Source organism: Nylanderia fulva, unplaced genomic scaffold, assembly GCF_048542155.1.
Source record: "Nylanderia fulva isolate GAGA-0341 unplaced genomic scaffold, ASM4854215v1 Scaffold45, whole genome shotgun sequence".
Taxonomy (NCBI): domain Eukaryota; kingdom Metazoa; phylum Arthropoda; class Insecta; order Hymenoptera; family Formicidae; genus Nylanderia; species Nylanderia fulva.
The window spans coordinates 716,705-733,122 of record NW_028190532.1 but is presented as its reverse complement, the minus strand read 5'-3'; the positions used below and the strand labels follow the sequence as shown (position 1 = coordinate 733,122).

Below are 16,418 nucleotides of genomic sequence, written 5' to 3'. Positions count from 1 at the left end.
TTCTCGCCAATCGAAAATCGATACCGTCGTATCATTAAGGTTCTCGTGCTTCTCGCTATTTTCACACGTTATCGCGGAGAGAGAACGTGGGGAGAGAGAGAGAGAGAGAGAGAGGGATGAAGCAAGGCGGAAGATAACGGAGCGGAAAAAAAGGAGCTCCGCGCTTCGCCGGAGGATTCGCTCGGAAAATCGGAGCTAATTAATTCGAGCGGAGAATTAAATTTTTAGCACCGTTTGTCAAACATTAATCATTATACACTATCGTGTATCTCCTGTCGTACGTGATCTTGCCGCGCTGATCGTCCGTTCATTTCGCGAACGAGATATCGAATGCGATATATATCGTCGCTTTTGTGTGTTCTGTCATTTGGCCTAGTTCACCCGCGAGCGACGTTTCTCTTTCAACGTCGATTAACGCGCGCGCGCGCCGTTTAATCGAATTCGCGGGGACGCCACGCCGGAGAAAATAGACTTCGTATAAAACCGATCAGTCCGACAAAAAATCGGTCTCGCTAATGCGCGCGTTTAAATTCCGACGTAGGCGCGTCGGGGAGAGGGATAGATAGAGGCGGCATTGTCGTCGTTGTTGTGTGGCTAATGAAGACTAACGAGAAACGGGGCACCTCGCATCCCCGAAAAAGTATGTCCGATTAATTAATTCTCGACGGAGCGAAACCGTGTCGGCGGAGTACCGGCCATTGGATTTTGTTGATCGTGTGTTTCCCGCCTTTTATGGATAACTTCGTTATCCGTTGCCGCGCTGTCATTTGTTCCCCGACCGCGTGTTTACGAAAATCTATGCGCGCGATATGCCCGGCTGAAATATGTATGTGCATTTTGGGGCCGTTATTGCCGATGCTTCGTTATTGCGCGAAAGCGTGTTAATGAGCTACGAAGCGAGAAAATATATCTCGCGGCTGCAAATTTATTAACGCACGAGATCGTGAGAAACCGCACACGTGGATCCTCATCGGACGTTATTATTGGCGATCCGGCCAATAGACGTCGCGATAACGATGCATGGAATTTAATGACCGAATCGTAAGGGGCTAATTAACGATCCCCGAAGGGCGCATTAGTATCTATATAGGTTAATGGCGATATTCGATCGACGGATTATCGTGAGCTAGAGAAATGGCGTTGACAAGAAAGCTGATTACGTATTCTGAATTGCGATAACGCGATCTTGTCAACGACGCGATATCATACATATAGGAATTTCGTCGACGATAAAAATAAAAATATATAATATTTCTTCATTTTATTCCCGTAAACTTTCACCGATCGCCGATGAATGAAACACGTGTACTATTTTCCGAATAGCAATTTAATGAAGACAAGTAATATTATACATACAGTATGTTATCTCTCGCTTCCACTTTATCCACTGACAAGTAGTACATTGCATCAAGAAAGTTGCGCGACACTCTTGATGTAACTTAACGTAATCCCGTGTAATGGAAGTTACAATTTAGCCTGACACTGCATTGCACTCGATACCGCTTTGTTATAAACTTTCCTGCAAACTTCCAAGTTTTCGTTAATATCTTTCGATCCTATCACAACAGTGACCGCAAAAGTTTCCGCTCGAAGAGAAACAAAGTACCCTTGAATGCCTAACGATTGCTCGACGTTAAGTACTTGTTCAGGATGGCTTGTCCAGGATAGGGCGGTTAAGAATGTAAGAAATTTTCGAGCGCGTCGCAAACTGTCGTTATACGAAATCGTTTTAGCATTGTTGGCACATGTTGTCAGCAACGAGATTGTGAGACGAGGCGGAAGAATATTTAACACGAATTCTAAAAACACCATTTTATATTGAATATTGCAAAGTTGCGCGTAATGATATTACCATTAGTTAATAGATAATCGCCGAATTAACTAATTCGCTCTCGTACTTTACACATGTATAATCTATGCTTTCAATTAGCGGGAGATAATTATAAATATAGGTTCGCGCAAATAAAAAAAAAAACACATTAAGCTTTTAAATATCGCCTATTTTATGGCGATGCGAATTAGGATGCGTTGCTCCATGAATTTATCTCGAGCTTAGCGCCGAAAATTCGAGCGAAAAAGAAGAGGAGAGCCGCGCTAGAGAAAGAAACAAAATTCAGGGTCAACTCGGTGCTTCACTATCGCAATATTACGAGGGCGTAACTCGCGAAGGGAGGTTTATGTACACTTTACCCGAGTCCCTAAGCAAGCGCCTCTGTTGAACGGCGAACGTCGAGTATTTGTTCGAAAAATCCGATCTTGAACGTCTCAATTTCCGATGGCAAAGATGTCCGTGTGTGAATTGGGCTTTCGAAATAACAATAATGGAAGCGAACTGCGCAGGATATCCGCAGGAATCGCCGAATGTTGCTTCAAGCACAGATATTAGAGAACAAATTTAAAAAAAAAATAGTGATCTTAATGGGAATTTGAACCTACAGTTTTGATAAATTAAAGTTTGAGAAAAAAATAATAAAACCTTGTTTTTAAAAAGCTTCAACTGAACTTTATCTTATAATAGAAATTTAATTTTACTTCCTCGGTACAGATCTCGTATAATTAAAGATTGAATTTTTTAATAAACATTCATTATAAATACCAATGAAAGTACTTTGGTAGGATCTTGAAGCAGCAATCTTTATGAAAGGAATAATTCGATTAATAAATGATTACAAGTTGACGGAAAAATTAAATAATTAATTCAATTCGAAGAAGAAGCAGAAAAATTAATGATCAAAATATCTTATGCTGTATGACTTGAATTTGTAATCAAGATTGGCGCTTCACAAAGTATTGCTTAAAAAAGAAAACATCAACCTCAATTTTATCACACAACTATAAATAAAAGGATAATTTTTTCCAGGAAACTTGATTATATTCTCGCGCGTCTCGTATACGTGTACACTCATTAACGATGGAAACAGTCACGTCGTTGTTCGTCGTAAAGTATCTAGCGCGATAATAATCGAGAAAAGCGCGAAAGAAAAGTAAATAAAATAACAATTTGAAACGGTTCGGAAACAGTGTGGCGGAAGGATATTCGGCTGTGTGGATCCCGACAATGGACACACGGCCAAATGGGATTAAAGGACAATGTTTATCGAGCCGTTCCTCGCTCGCTCTGGCTTTCGCTTTGCGAGCTCCAACTCCAGCTCCAGTCTCCGGTTACGCCGGGACGTGCATCAAAGTCCACGCGCCGTCGCGTTCGCGAATTCTGAGGGGCGTTTTCGTCGATTGTTCCACGTCAAACAAAGGCGGATCCCACTGCGATGCCTATTGTCGGGCTTTTCGGATAAATTTCTGTTCGCTGTGGATCGCTGACCCAACGTCTCACCCCCTGTGTGTGTGTGTGTGTGTGTGTGTGTGTATCTGTTTTGTCTCGTTTCTCTCTCTTTGTTCATCCGTGAGAGTTCGTGCTTACGTTACACGTCGTCCTCGCCCTCGTAGATCGCGATATTCATGAAGAGGCGAGCGCTCCCCGACGTGAGCAACAAGTAAGTCGCATGCTTCGGATGGTAGGCGACCAACCAACCCCCTTTTGTTCCGCGAGTAACGACCATCTCGTCCGCTCTCCATTATGCGCTGTATGTATCTTTTAAACAATATCTGATGGGTACTTAAGACTGATTTAACGTGCGCGTTAATCCGGGGCGAACGAGATTGGTCGCGTAGCCGGAAAAAAAGCGGGGGAGAGATTATTATTAGGGGCAATTAAAAACTTCCCCTAAAGCGCGAAAGCTGCTTCAGCGATTATCACAATTATTTTATTGCGATGCGCTTTAAAGTCGATGAATAAAACTCTAGTAACTCTCTGTGTTCCTAATGGTGTTCGTTTTGAAAAATAACGAAAACGGTATCGAGATGCACTGTGACTTGTATTAAACGCATTCCTAAAATATATCATTTTCAAATAAAATAGCGAAAGCAAGAATACATAGTTTAAATGCCGTACAAAAAGAGCCGATAAAAAATCTCAATATTCTCCGTATATGTAGAAAAATTTTTTTGATATATTGATATATATGAACAATGCTTTTGCAAGTTGATTAATTTTTTATCTACCTCCGGTCATCTCTCATCTATAAATCTGCTGGATTTATATCAGATTTATATCAGATTTTATCAAATTTTATATAATTCCATAAAATAATAAAATATTTTTATATCTTACAAGGAGATTTAATGCATATATAAAATATCACAAAGTTGCAAGGGCGAAATTTTTTATTTGCATAATGCATTTTGAAAAATAAATGCAGATTTGAATAATTAGCGTAAGTAGAAAAAAAATTAATGTCTTTTATTTTAAATTTTCTTTCTTATGCTTTTTCTAAAAAAAAAGAGAAAAGAAAAAGGAAAATTGTACAACGTTAATTATAGGTTTCGATGCGTCTACGGTGAGTATCGTCGCGCTGATGCGTATGCCGCGTAAATATCGCGCGTAAAGGTGAAAATATTACGCGATCGGGTCAGTAGGAATATAAAAATATGATAAATCGATGAGACGGGAAAAGTCTCGCCTGGCGGTGCAACAACGTGCCCCGATACTCTATGTAACCACTAGTTCCGATGGCACTATATGCGCAAGCGTTGCAAAATTTCGAAACGTCGATCATTCGCGTCGCGATGAAACGAGGAACATGGACGTTTTCGCGTCTTCGATTATAAAAATTCACCGTGACGCATAAATATCCTGTTCACGCGCGAACGTGTTGCGAATCTCGGAACTGACGGGTTTGAAGTTTGACACACGATATATCGAAGATCATTCGATCGATCCAACGCCGGTACTCGCACTTCATCGATACAATAGTCTATTTTTCTTTCACTTATATATATGCAGAATTTTATATGAGCGGCTAACTAAAATATTTCTTGATGATTCTTAAATTTCCCTTAAATTCGTGATTGATTCGATCGAGCTATCTTGCTTTCTTTTTTTTTAAGGAGCACATAGTCTATTCTTGTAGAATATTGTGAGAGTATGATATTTTTGTAAGAAGCAAACATACATATAGTATTTTTGTAAGAACACTGTTTTTAGAGAGAAGAAAATTGTCATTCCAGCTACAAAGTTACGAATGCAACAAATTTAGAGTCTCTTCCGTATCAGATTAATTAGAAAAAAATAGAAAAAAGACGGACGAGCGAGATGCGTAATAAATTCCTCAGCACGACACAGCATTTCCTAGTTATCCACCTGTAAATTATCACCAGCTACAATAGAGTATGTATATATAAATATATATATACGCATATCACTAGGTGCACTTTGAAGTGTCTGCGTGATAGAGTCTGGTACACTCTGTGCGAATTTCCTCGTACGAGGATGTATATCTGCGTGCCAGAGTAAGAAAGCACAACAAAAAGAGAGAAAAAAACACATTACTGGAAGCACAAACGACAGACAGTGATAGTCCCGTCTTAGTTCGTGGAGAGAGATTTCAAAGCGCTGTCCGTAATCTCGTTAGATCCTTATCATAAACCGACACATGCAACGACTAACGAGCCGCGTATCCGCCCAAGCACCTTCGCCACATGAAGATTGAAATGTCAAACGTGGAATTCGGGTTACGCCCTCGAGGCCCGAATTGATCGGTCGACATCTCCTTCGCGTCGTTTTCATGGTTTACGCGTAGACTGATCGATTTAATCCTCGTCAACGTCGTCGTCTTCGTCGTCTTCGTCTTCGTCGTCGTTGTCGTCGTCATTCTGACTCTTGTCGAGGACTCAATGCGCGTTATTCCTTCTTTTTTTCGCAAATAAGTTTACTCGGATTTTTTTTTCCGCCGGTGGTCTGGTGTTCCTTCCATTTTTTTTTTAAATCCAGGACGGTTGGGGTTTCACCGACCTTGCCACGGAACCCGCTCCCTTCCGCTTTTTTCGCCACGATAAATTTATCTTACGAGATCCGAGTCACGTATATCGGCGAATAAAATAGCACGTAAAAGTCACATCCTGAATGCTGATGTTTTACGATTTTCAATCTAGTATCAATCGAAAATTATAATCTTAAATTTTTTTCGCTTTCGTTTATATATCCCGAAATATACTATATACGGGCGTGTCAACTAATGCATGTACGAGAGACGTTTTGTGTCAGCAGGATGAGTTTAGCCAATCGATTTTCTTTTATAAAAATACATCAATAGTTTTTATTTATAAACGAGAGAGTGACGAGATGTAAAAATGCTGTTTTTCAATTTGTTTCAATTAAATTTTAATCCACGTCAATTGCTCAAATGTTTAATATCGCGAATATTGAAGTGATCTAAATAAATTAAAAAAAAAGCATTGACTGCAAATTAACTAAATTAATTCAGATTATTATATCACGCATAGATGAAAATTTTGGACCATCCTGTGCACGTATGTAATGTCCATTCGCTCATTGCGCTCCCTTGAGCAAATAGTACCAACGACGTAACGAGGTGCTCTGAAACTCCTGTATGTCATAAACGTCGAGAGAGAGAGAGAGAGAGAGAGAGCGAACTGTCGGAAAGTTAACGGCGCCAAATCACAGAGAGACGACGCGCGATGTCGTCCTAATTCGCGTGAATGGATGGTTTGCGATAAACCATTATAATATGTGAATACTGCAAATGATATGGATTTTCGACTTTTAAAGTACCTATTATTCAGACGATGAGATCCGTCTTAATAATAACTGCGCGACGCGTTAGCCGGAAAGCCAAGATTAAACGAGAGCCGTAAATTCAATGTGAAAAATGTATACGTCTACACTTATCGAGGCTGTTGCTGAGATAGTTTTGGCTGACACGCCCATCGGAAAAAGTCCTCTCGCGAAGATGTACCGATCATATAGCACGCATTCACGGCTTGACAGATACACTTTGTCAAGTATGTCGCCATTTGTACGCTCAATGTTTTCACGCGAGATATCAAAGCTTTAGATTAATGCCTTCGATTTCTCCGACTGTCTCTCCGCGAAGAGAGAAGCGAGAAATTTCCTTGCAGACAGCTTGCGCGCGATCCTTTCGGCGGACGTAAAGTTATCATATAGATATATCTCGTAGGAAGAGAGGAAAAGCGGGTAGGGAGAAAGACTATAATCGAAATGACAATAGCAGAGACGTTTTTCCCGTCCGATTCGTGACTCGGGTTCTTATCATCAGGATTTGCGTCGTGGTTAATAATCGAAGAGTGTGGCGACGAATATGCGCGTATAGAAGCGAGCAGGTACCGGGCCTGGGTCATGCGGTGGCCCGCAGTAACGGGGTGGCCTGACGTCGCGTTTCAATTAATTATTCACATAATTACTACCTGCCGCTCGCTGACCGTCGTATTCGCTCTCGACGTCGACGAAGCAAAGCTCCGAAGGAGCGCGCTTTAGAATCCCGGTCTTTAGACTTCCGCAGGCATTAAACGCCGATTATGTTCTCGAAGAGAGGTCGAACGCCGAACGAGATCGAATCAGATTGGAGATGGTATGCGATCATTTGCAAAAACAATTGTGATACAATATATATAATTATCGTGGAAATTTTCGTCACGTTATCAAAATGCGAGCTTCCTGTTCGAAATTCGATTGCACGCTCGATAACAGGGCAGATGTATTTCTGGAGATTGAATAACTATACATTGAGAGCCTGCAGAATAAATTGAATTGATATGTCACGTCTATGTTGCATTCAAATTTCACCAATATTATCAGAAGTATTCTTCCTATAGTAAAGCATTTCAAAACTCTTATATAGTTGATTATCTCTTCTTTTTTTCCATAATATTGCGAAAGCTTTCTTCGCGTTTGATCTGGTGTGTTTGGTGGATTCCTTGATTATTTTTTGTATATCGAAAAACGGCGTTTTCAATTTTCAATTTCAATTTTGGACTTTCAGTTTTAAGAAAGAAAAAAGAGAGAGAGAGAAAGAGAGAGAGAGAGAGAGAGAGAGAGAGAGAGAGAGAGAGAGAGAGAGAGAGAGAGAGAGAGAGAGACGTAAATGTGGGAGATACATTTCGCGCAGCATTGATTCAGCAGACGAAATCAAACACACCCTCAATCCGACGTGAGTAAATAATGATTACGAGACCGTATATTTGTATGTAGATCGGGGAAATAGTATATATATATATATATATATATATATATATATATATATATATATATGCGGAACAGCGGACGACAGGGACTGTGTGTTCTATGTACCCTGGTATTCCCAGGATGGCGGCCGATAGAATCGCGACCGCATTCGTTCGAGAGCGCGTGATTCGATTAAATAACCGGATCAAGTATGTAGATCAGAATAGGATCTCTCTTTCTCTCTCTCGGCCAAAAATCGTAACAGCTAGATCGAGCGCGTCCTCGTTTTGATGAAACGCGCGCGGAGGATTGTTATACAGGTAAACCTATATACACTTATGTAAACGGGGAGAGAATATCCAGCGCGGGATTGGATTATCTGTTGGATGGATCAAGTAGATTTCGAGAACATATTGCGCCGATCCGATCGAATTCTGCGGCGGTTCACGTTTCCGCTGTGGCTCATATAATATTCGCATATGTGGTCGCGCCGACAGCGGAATGGACAGCCACATCGTGACTTGCCTCCATGCATCGTGTCCCATTATCAAATTCGCATCACAATGTGTTAATGCGATCGGATGCCTATCAGCGTTCTTTAGACTTCCACATGTCGCAACCTCACCAAAATTTCGCCATTCTTCCGACATCTATTAAATGCAATCTCTTGTGTGGATTCACACTCATACATCATATTAAGAAACTTGACGTCGTGCAAACTTTCTTAAAATATCTTCTAATCCGTGTTTAATCTTAATGGGACTCGAATAAGGCCAAGTAATCCTTGCGCGCTCAGATTACAAATTTAATTCTCATCTCATCCAACAATTATATATATATATATATATATATATATAAAATATATATGTATACATATTATATGTATATTTTTTTTGTGGAGTATATCGGTATAATAAAAAAATAAATCCTTTCGACGAGTGTGGAATAAAAAATAAAAAGGAGCAAATAATCGAAAAATACTTGTATTTTCTACGAGACGAGAAGCGTACGGGATTATTTCAATTCCTCAAGGAGATATACCGAAGGTTTCGCCCACGAGCCGAACCGTTACCGCGGGTCGCTTCATATACTTTTCAGTAGTAGCTTCGTTGATGTGCTGCTCGGTTGCGAGGTGAACATGTAGTTACGAGGCCGGGAAGGTGTTCAAGCGAAACGGATTTTACGAGCCGCGCGCACGCCCGGCACCGAAGGCTCTCTTAACCCCGTAGGTTAACGACGGCTTAAATTCGACGGTAACGCCCGAAAGTACCTTCAGGCGGGATACTCGAGATTCGCTTTCGCGGGGAAAAGCGCCTTTTCCCTTTGGAGGGACCGGCTCGTAACCGTTCCCCGGGGTCCGTTGCAAAATGGAACCACATCACACAAACGCCATCGGACCCTCCGTGTCGTTATCTTATTTACACTCCAACTTCTTTAACAGGATTGGGGACCGGTGTCTTCGAAATTCTGATGCCCACAGGACTCGTTCTTTATACAAGCACGCGTGGGATGCATCGCTATGAGATAATCTGCTTCCTGTTCATAGTTCGCGATGGCGAAGAGCCGATAGAATAGCGAGGATTAAATGTTGGAACTTTCAAAGCATCGGAGGTAAAAGTAATATTGGCTCTCGGGCAAAATGAAAGAATCTAGTAAACAATTGATCAAATTTAAAGTTTATTATTATATAAAATCAAATATTTATTCTAGAAAGTAAATATAATTTTTATAAAATAAATACAGCTCTCTTTTTGCTTTTCAAAGACTCTATCTAATATTTAATTACATAAAAACAAACATATGACACACTTATGCAATAATGTCAAATTGTATAATTTTCCCAAAATAGCAAATTAACATAATACTTATTTAGAAATTAAGTCGATTAGATAAGAATTAAGAAAAGTGAAATCAAAATGTTATTTTCGCGTTTAATAATAGACGTGACGAAATGGCAGCTTCGATTCGATAAACAGAGAGCTTCATGTAAAGTTCGATTACGGTGGCGAGCGCGTAAATCATCCGCCCGGTGGGCTTGTTTCGTCGACAATTTGACGGTGCGATTGTTTTCTGAATATAGTAGCAGGGGATGCTATCGGAGTCATACGAAATGTCAGGTAGATCTCGCGCAGCTGCTATGATAAGCCGGTCCTCGGCCGAGGTCTCTATAAATTTTTCTAGTCGATAATGGGCGCACATAAGTTAAATGATTTAACGGTCTATGACATATTTATCGGAAAATCGACGGTGTAATTTCAAACGACGATTTATGCGTCTTCGGCGCTTCGAATAAGGCTGAGAAAATACTTTTTTTATCATTTACTTTATGATTAATAATTTGCATGATTAGAGAGTAGGTACATAGTAAAATTTTGAAAATACATTGCAAAACTAAAGATTATTCCAAATTTTAGATTAAAAATATTATCAGTCTGTAAATCGGTGTTATTTAAAAATATATTCTAAGCGATATTATTATGTCTGTTTTTAGTGTACGCATGCAGTTATTATACTCTGAAGAAATTTTACAGCGCATATTAAGATACATCTTCGCGGAAACAACTCGTCAGCAAAACGTATAATTGCGAATAAATTCGATCGCACTGGGACGTACAAACCGCGTTACAGCGAACCGTCGAAACAATAAGCGTCCATTACAAATTGATGCCGCGGTGCTCGCGGAGGGACGAGCAGCAAATTGAAAATGATCGCTGGAGAGACCCGTCCAAATCCAAGTTTAACTCGTCGAGTTATCAGTGTTCCCATTGATTTCAAGTGTCACTTGCCATTAACGAACCACCGCTCACGCTTCGCGGTCATCTGAAACCGCCGCGCAGATTAGAAATTCAAAATCCAAACTGTTTTCATTAACTTTCGTTTCCAAGATGAACCTTTAATTTACGAAAGATGAAGCGTCCTGTCCCATTTCTTATTAAGGATCTTTTTTATTTATTGTTTTGTTTTATGTTTTTTTTTTCAAAAAATAATTCCATCCGGTTTGCACGTTTACAAGAGTTCGTTAGCTATCCCGGTAGTCCAGGAGTTATTGTACGCTCTCGTGGTACTCACAAAGACAAAGTTTCGCCGAGACGAGACTTTAATTAATTGAAGCGATCCCGCACACTTTACCAGCGCGCCGGCGAGGAATCTCTCTCGCCGCGGCCTCGGGCGGCTAACAACTTGGCCAGTTGTTAGTTGCGGTCAGAGGTGGATTCGGCCTGTCTGACCGCTTCTTTCTTTTCTACTTACTGTCTTTCACTTTTCCCATCGTACTTTCGGTCCATATATTATGTCTCTCTACCCGTATTCCCGTGGCGCACTTTACCTCTCTTGCCGGTTCCCGAAGACTAAATAGAGATCGTTTGACTTTGCTTATTTCATTGCTACAAATTAGTATTTTAGTTGAAATAAATTGTAATTGAATTTTATATTTGAATTGTTGTAATTGTTTACAATTTTTATGCTTTAGTACCTTTCGCACACTGCGAGAAATGCATCAAAGTTGTTCATGAGCGATTCTACAATATAACTTTATTCTCTCTCTCTTTACTACTATTTATTTATTATTATTTAATTCCCGATGTAGTTTACTTGTCTATTTAAATGTTTTCAAAGAAGTCATTCTACCATTAAATATCTTTCATTTTTTATTATTATCTTTCATAACTATTATTTGTGTGAGTGAGCAATTATATAACAATTTCTTACAACATTATAAGCACTTTCTATATATTTAATTATTATAATGTACGGAGAAGAAATTATTACACCAGATCAAACATAATTCTCGAATACACGATTCTAAACTGAAATTTTGCATGTAGAAAAATGCTATACATGCTGTCTCAAGATTTAATTCCGGAAATGGATTACAATCCTAACCGCATTTGATTGTCATCGAGATCGATTGTTCGCCGTCAGTCGGTGACGAATATCTAATTTACGCCTGAGTCAAACGACAAATAATCCACGAAGTGAATCGAAAATAATCGGGACGTCTATCAGAAGATGGAGGGAGAAGCTGCTGCTCTCAATTTCAAAATGAAAACATTGTTATTTCATCCGCTTTTATAATTAAACTGTCGGAATTTATTCGTATAGTATGTTGTTTTTAATCACGATAGGATTATTTACTCAATGGGTGCGTATAATAGTACGTGTATATGTTGTATGAAGGTTTTGTTAAAAAAAAAAGAAATTAAATAAAATTCGATACACATTTATTTCTCGCCTATTATCAAAATGTCTATTGTTTGCAGTAGATCGCATTCCGTTCCGTCTGATCGCTCTGCGGTCGGGCGATTAGGAAACATATACGACTAATATATCGATCGCGTTGCGAACGGAGCACGTATGAAGCAACTCGATTACGCGATTTACACGTCTATTTCGTTCTCGCGCGAATCGGCTGGTAGCGAGCGACCGGCGTATTAATTTTGCGGATCATCGAACGTGAATTGCGTAAACGCACTCACGTACGACGACCCGCTGGTTCTTGTATTATTATATGTATTAGCTCTGCAGCCTATAAATACCTAAGACTAATTATTCTAGAGGCTATGATAGAGAGAATGGCTGAAAATGCGAGCTGGTCACGTCGATCACTTCGAGAAAGAAGAAGAGATTCAGACGATTTTCGCAGACGTAATTCTGATTTTTCTTTTCTTTTTTTTTCAAGAAAAAGTTGCTGGTTTTTAGCCTAGTAAAATCGCGATCATTCAAAAATACATTTCTTCCGTTCTCCACGACGTGGCCAACTTTAGAGTATTTTTTTATCTGCGAAATGAAAATGATCGGTATACTTATGCAATCGTTACTCTAGCCTTTCAATTAAAATCTGCGTAATAATTGCGTTCGAAATAATTCGGCTCGACTCGCTTCGCGATTTCGTGCCTCGTTATATTCACGAAGTGACGTAAATACGCCAAATATGAAGAAGAGTTTTAATACGAAAGCGAGAAACGAGCCGATCCGATCTGATAAGAGAGATTTCTACGATCGGGATCAATAATTACGTGGATACAATATTTACAAATGAAAAATGTAAAGAGATATACATAGAGTATAGAGTACAAGTATATAAATATTATAATATATATACTCGGCTCTTTTACTATAGGATTCAAATAAACACATGCACTTTAGGGATTTTAATAAAAAAAAATATATATGTATATATAATATATGTATATAATATACTTTTAAATAAGAGATGCGAAGCAACACTAGAATAAAAGTTACGTACCCTTCGATTTTTTTCTTTCTTTTTTTTATACTACATTCGTAATACCGTAACGGCACGTGAGAAGAGTACGAGGTACATCGAAAATAATTTACGCTCCGAACGGAGTCTCTCCGGAGAGGGAGCGAACTTAAAGTTAATGAAAAAACTTTTGCTGCAGTGGCGCTACTGCCGCGCTATTTCTTAGCCGTCGCAGCTTTTCTGAAAAAAGCATTCTTAAAAATCTTAATTCTCTCTTTTTTTTCTCTCTCACAGAAGGCAAGGACTATTATGCCTTCCGAATAAGTAGTACTGGTAGTCGTTAAGTCCGGCAGAAGAACTTGACGTATGTTGCGCATTCGGGACGCAAATTATTCGCACGTTTTTTTATTTTTACGGTAATAGTCGTACGTTTTTTTTTCTTCACGATTTTCATTCGGGTTTCCGCTATTAATCGATGTAAATTTTACATGGAAGCAAAACTTTTCGAACATTTCCGCGAAAATGGTAAATAAAAAATAGAAAATGGTAAATAGTAATGCGATTTCGTCGAATATTTTCATTTACATCTTGACTATCGCGTATTCTCGGATATCTAGCGCGAAAAGCTTTTATATCGTTGTTATCGATTAAAAGTTGCCTGGATTTTACTCGGTTCAATTAAACGTAACGCAAATCAAACGTAATCGCGCGGAATCATGTCAAAGTAGCGGAATTTTTTCACGGAATTTCAACACTGTGGCCTTGAAAAATCAGTTTACGCGCGTATTTTACGGATGTCTTTTTATTATAGAGATACTTTATTAACGTAATGATTACGTTACACGATGAGCGCGTCGTTTTAGCCGACCGCGTTAATTAAAAATTCTATTACGAGACTGACGCCCTTCCTCTCTCGCGCGTGCGAGACTGAAATACTCTTGACAAAATGTTATTAGTCGAGACTACTGATTTGTCAATACAAAATGAGAATCGCTACGCAGATGTAACGAGGCCAGATTACCTGTTGTACATGAGGATATCCGGTTTCCAAAGCTTGTTCGGCGTAATTCGAAGGTCTTTCACTCCGCCGTACTCGGACTCGTTCCACTGAAGATTATAGTCTGTCCACTCCTGCGCACAGAAAGATAAAAGAATTAGAGAAAATCATATTTTAAATCCTCCTTCATAAACAGAGTGTTAAATTTCATAATGGGTTGAATATTTTTTTATGCGAATTTTTAGAGATAATTTCTGGCAAAACGGTCTCTCTATCTGAGAGCTTTAATAGAAACATCCATGTATAAAGATTTATTCCAGTAAGTAACTTCTTCTTATAAGATCATTAATTTAGGAAACAAAAATAAACAATCATCATATAACGATTATTTAATAAGTTGAATATTTTTTTACAGTCTTATGCAAATTTTTAAAAATGATTTCTAGTAAAACGGTTCAAGTTTTAATAGAAACATTTATAAAAGGATCTTTATTCTAGTAAATAACTTCTTCTTGTAAGATCAATATTTAGGAAACACACAAAAATAAACGATCATCATATACTTGACGATTGATTTACTGTACTATATGTATAGTATCTATATAAGTATCTAAATACAAGAAATATAAAAATTAATAATAATATGTAAAATATTATAAAATGGATAATCTGAGGCACTATTAATTCGGATCTAATTATAAGTACAATTTCCCCGTTTAATAAACGCGATGAGCGTTCCTCCGACCAATCCCCATTATGCAAAATAAATGCTCGCGTAATTTTCAATTTTCGTTCCTCTGTTCAAGTAATATAATTATAAAATCGATATACGCGCGTGCTTAACGTTCGCTTTGACGTTTATATTATCGCCGCGTTCGAACTCCAGCGCGCACATAAATAGTACAACCACATCTTGTATAGCGAATAAAAATAATTTATGATAAAATTTTATATAGTGTGATGCAAGAGGCCGTTCTCTGCGGTCGAAAACTCGTTTAATTTAATTAACGTAACGCTCAATATTCGATAAATTAAATAGGCGTGTGTGTGTTGCTTTCTGTCATTTTACTTTTAATTGCTTTGATACAAAATATATTGTCATCCGTATTATAATTTTACGGTTTGTTTTCGCATTTAATTTTGTAAAATTTCGATAGAATTCAAAATGACATCGCGCTACGTATAATTTCAAATTGCGTATCACACGTTCTCAGGTAGCCACAAGTATAATACGAGCCGAAGAATTCCCGGAGCCTTATTCTCTTTTGACTACGGATAAATTTGCATGAGTTAATTAATCTCTGTTATATGAAAGATTAATTATCCGCGTAAATTCGCCGACAAAGTTTCACCAGCTAACCTGGAGCGGAAGAAATCGTGGAATTTCGTGGAAAACTGCCAGTGGAAAATCAACTATGAACTCTCTCCCTGTCGTCGCATTAAGTCGGAGTAAACAAGCGGAACACCTTTCACTGTCATCGATTTCGCGACAACAGTCTCTTGTCATTGCAGACAGGTGCCAATGGAGTTTATAAATCATGTTTAACTTGGACGATTAAAGTTTCTCGCGAAGAAGCGTTTCACAATCACGATATTCGATAATGACGCGAATTATTCTTCCACGATGCGATTCTCTTGCGATAATGTAATTGCGCGAAGATAAAGCTGCGCGTGTTCTCTCGTAAACGCGGTATACGGATAAATTGCACATACGGTACGAAATGATAACTGGACAAAAATAACAGTAATAATATCACTGCGTTCTCCTCGCGAAAGTATTATACGGACAAGCGCGAGTAAATTTAAATTAGAATTATCGCTCTGCTTGTACGCGAGAATGTAACTCTATATATCATCTCGCGCGCCATACGATATAACCGTAAACGTTTTTTAATCCTCTCTCCGTTCTTTTGCAAAGAGCGCGCGATTTATATACGAAAAAAATTATTATCGGAGAAATGTATTATACCGGTCAAAACGCGAAGGGAAAAGATATACCTGGAAGTATATCTCGCAAACTCGATAAATCATATTCTCCCGGCAGCGAGTCACGTCCGTCCGAAGGCGGGAGAGCTCGAGCGCGGGACTCCTTCTGAAAACCGTCGACCCTTCAACGGATATTTTCAACGAAGTCACGTATCTGTCGCTAAATATTCATTCACTCTCCGAGACACGAAACA

The 16,418-nt window shown here is 38.9% G+C and overlaps 1 protein-coding gene across 6 annotated transcripts in view; it reads right to left on the bottom strand.

Moving 5' to 3' along the window:
• The window catches only part of nAChRalpha6 (nicotinic acetylcholine receptor alpha6), a 226,627-nt gene that overhangs the window by 114,500 nt on the left and 95,709 nt on the right, over window positions 1-16,418 (bottom strand). For all 6 annotated transcript variants that reach the window (XM_085486606.1, XM_085486601.1, XM_085486604.1 and 3 more), the window contains exon 5: window positions 14,263-14,372. In XM_085486606.1, the coding sequence (XP_085342732.1) occupies window positions 14,263-14,372 (110 nt within the window). The remainder of the gene's footprint in view (window positions 1-14,262; window positions 14,373-16,418) is intronic.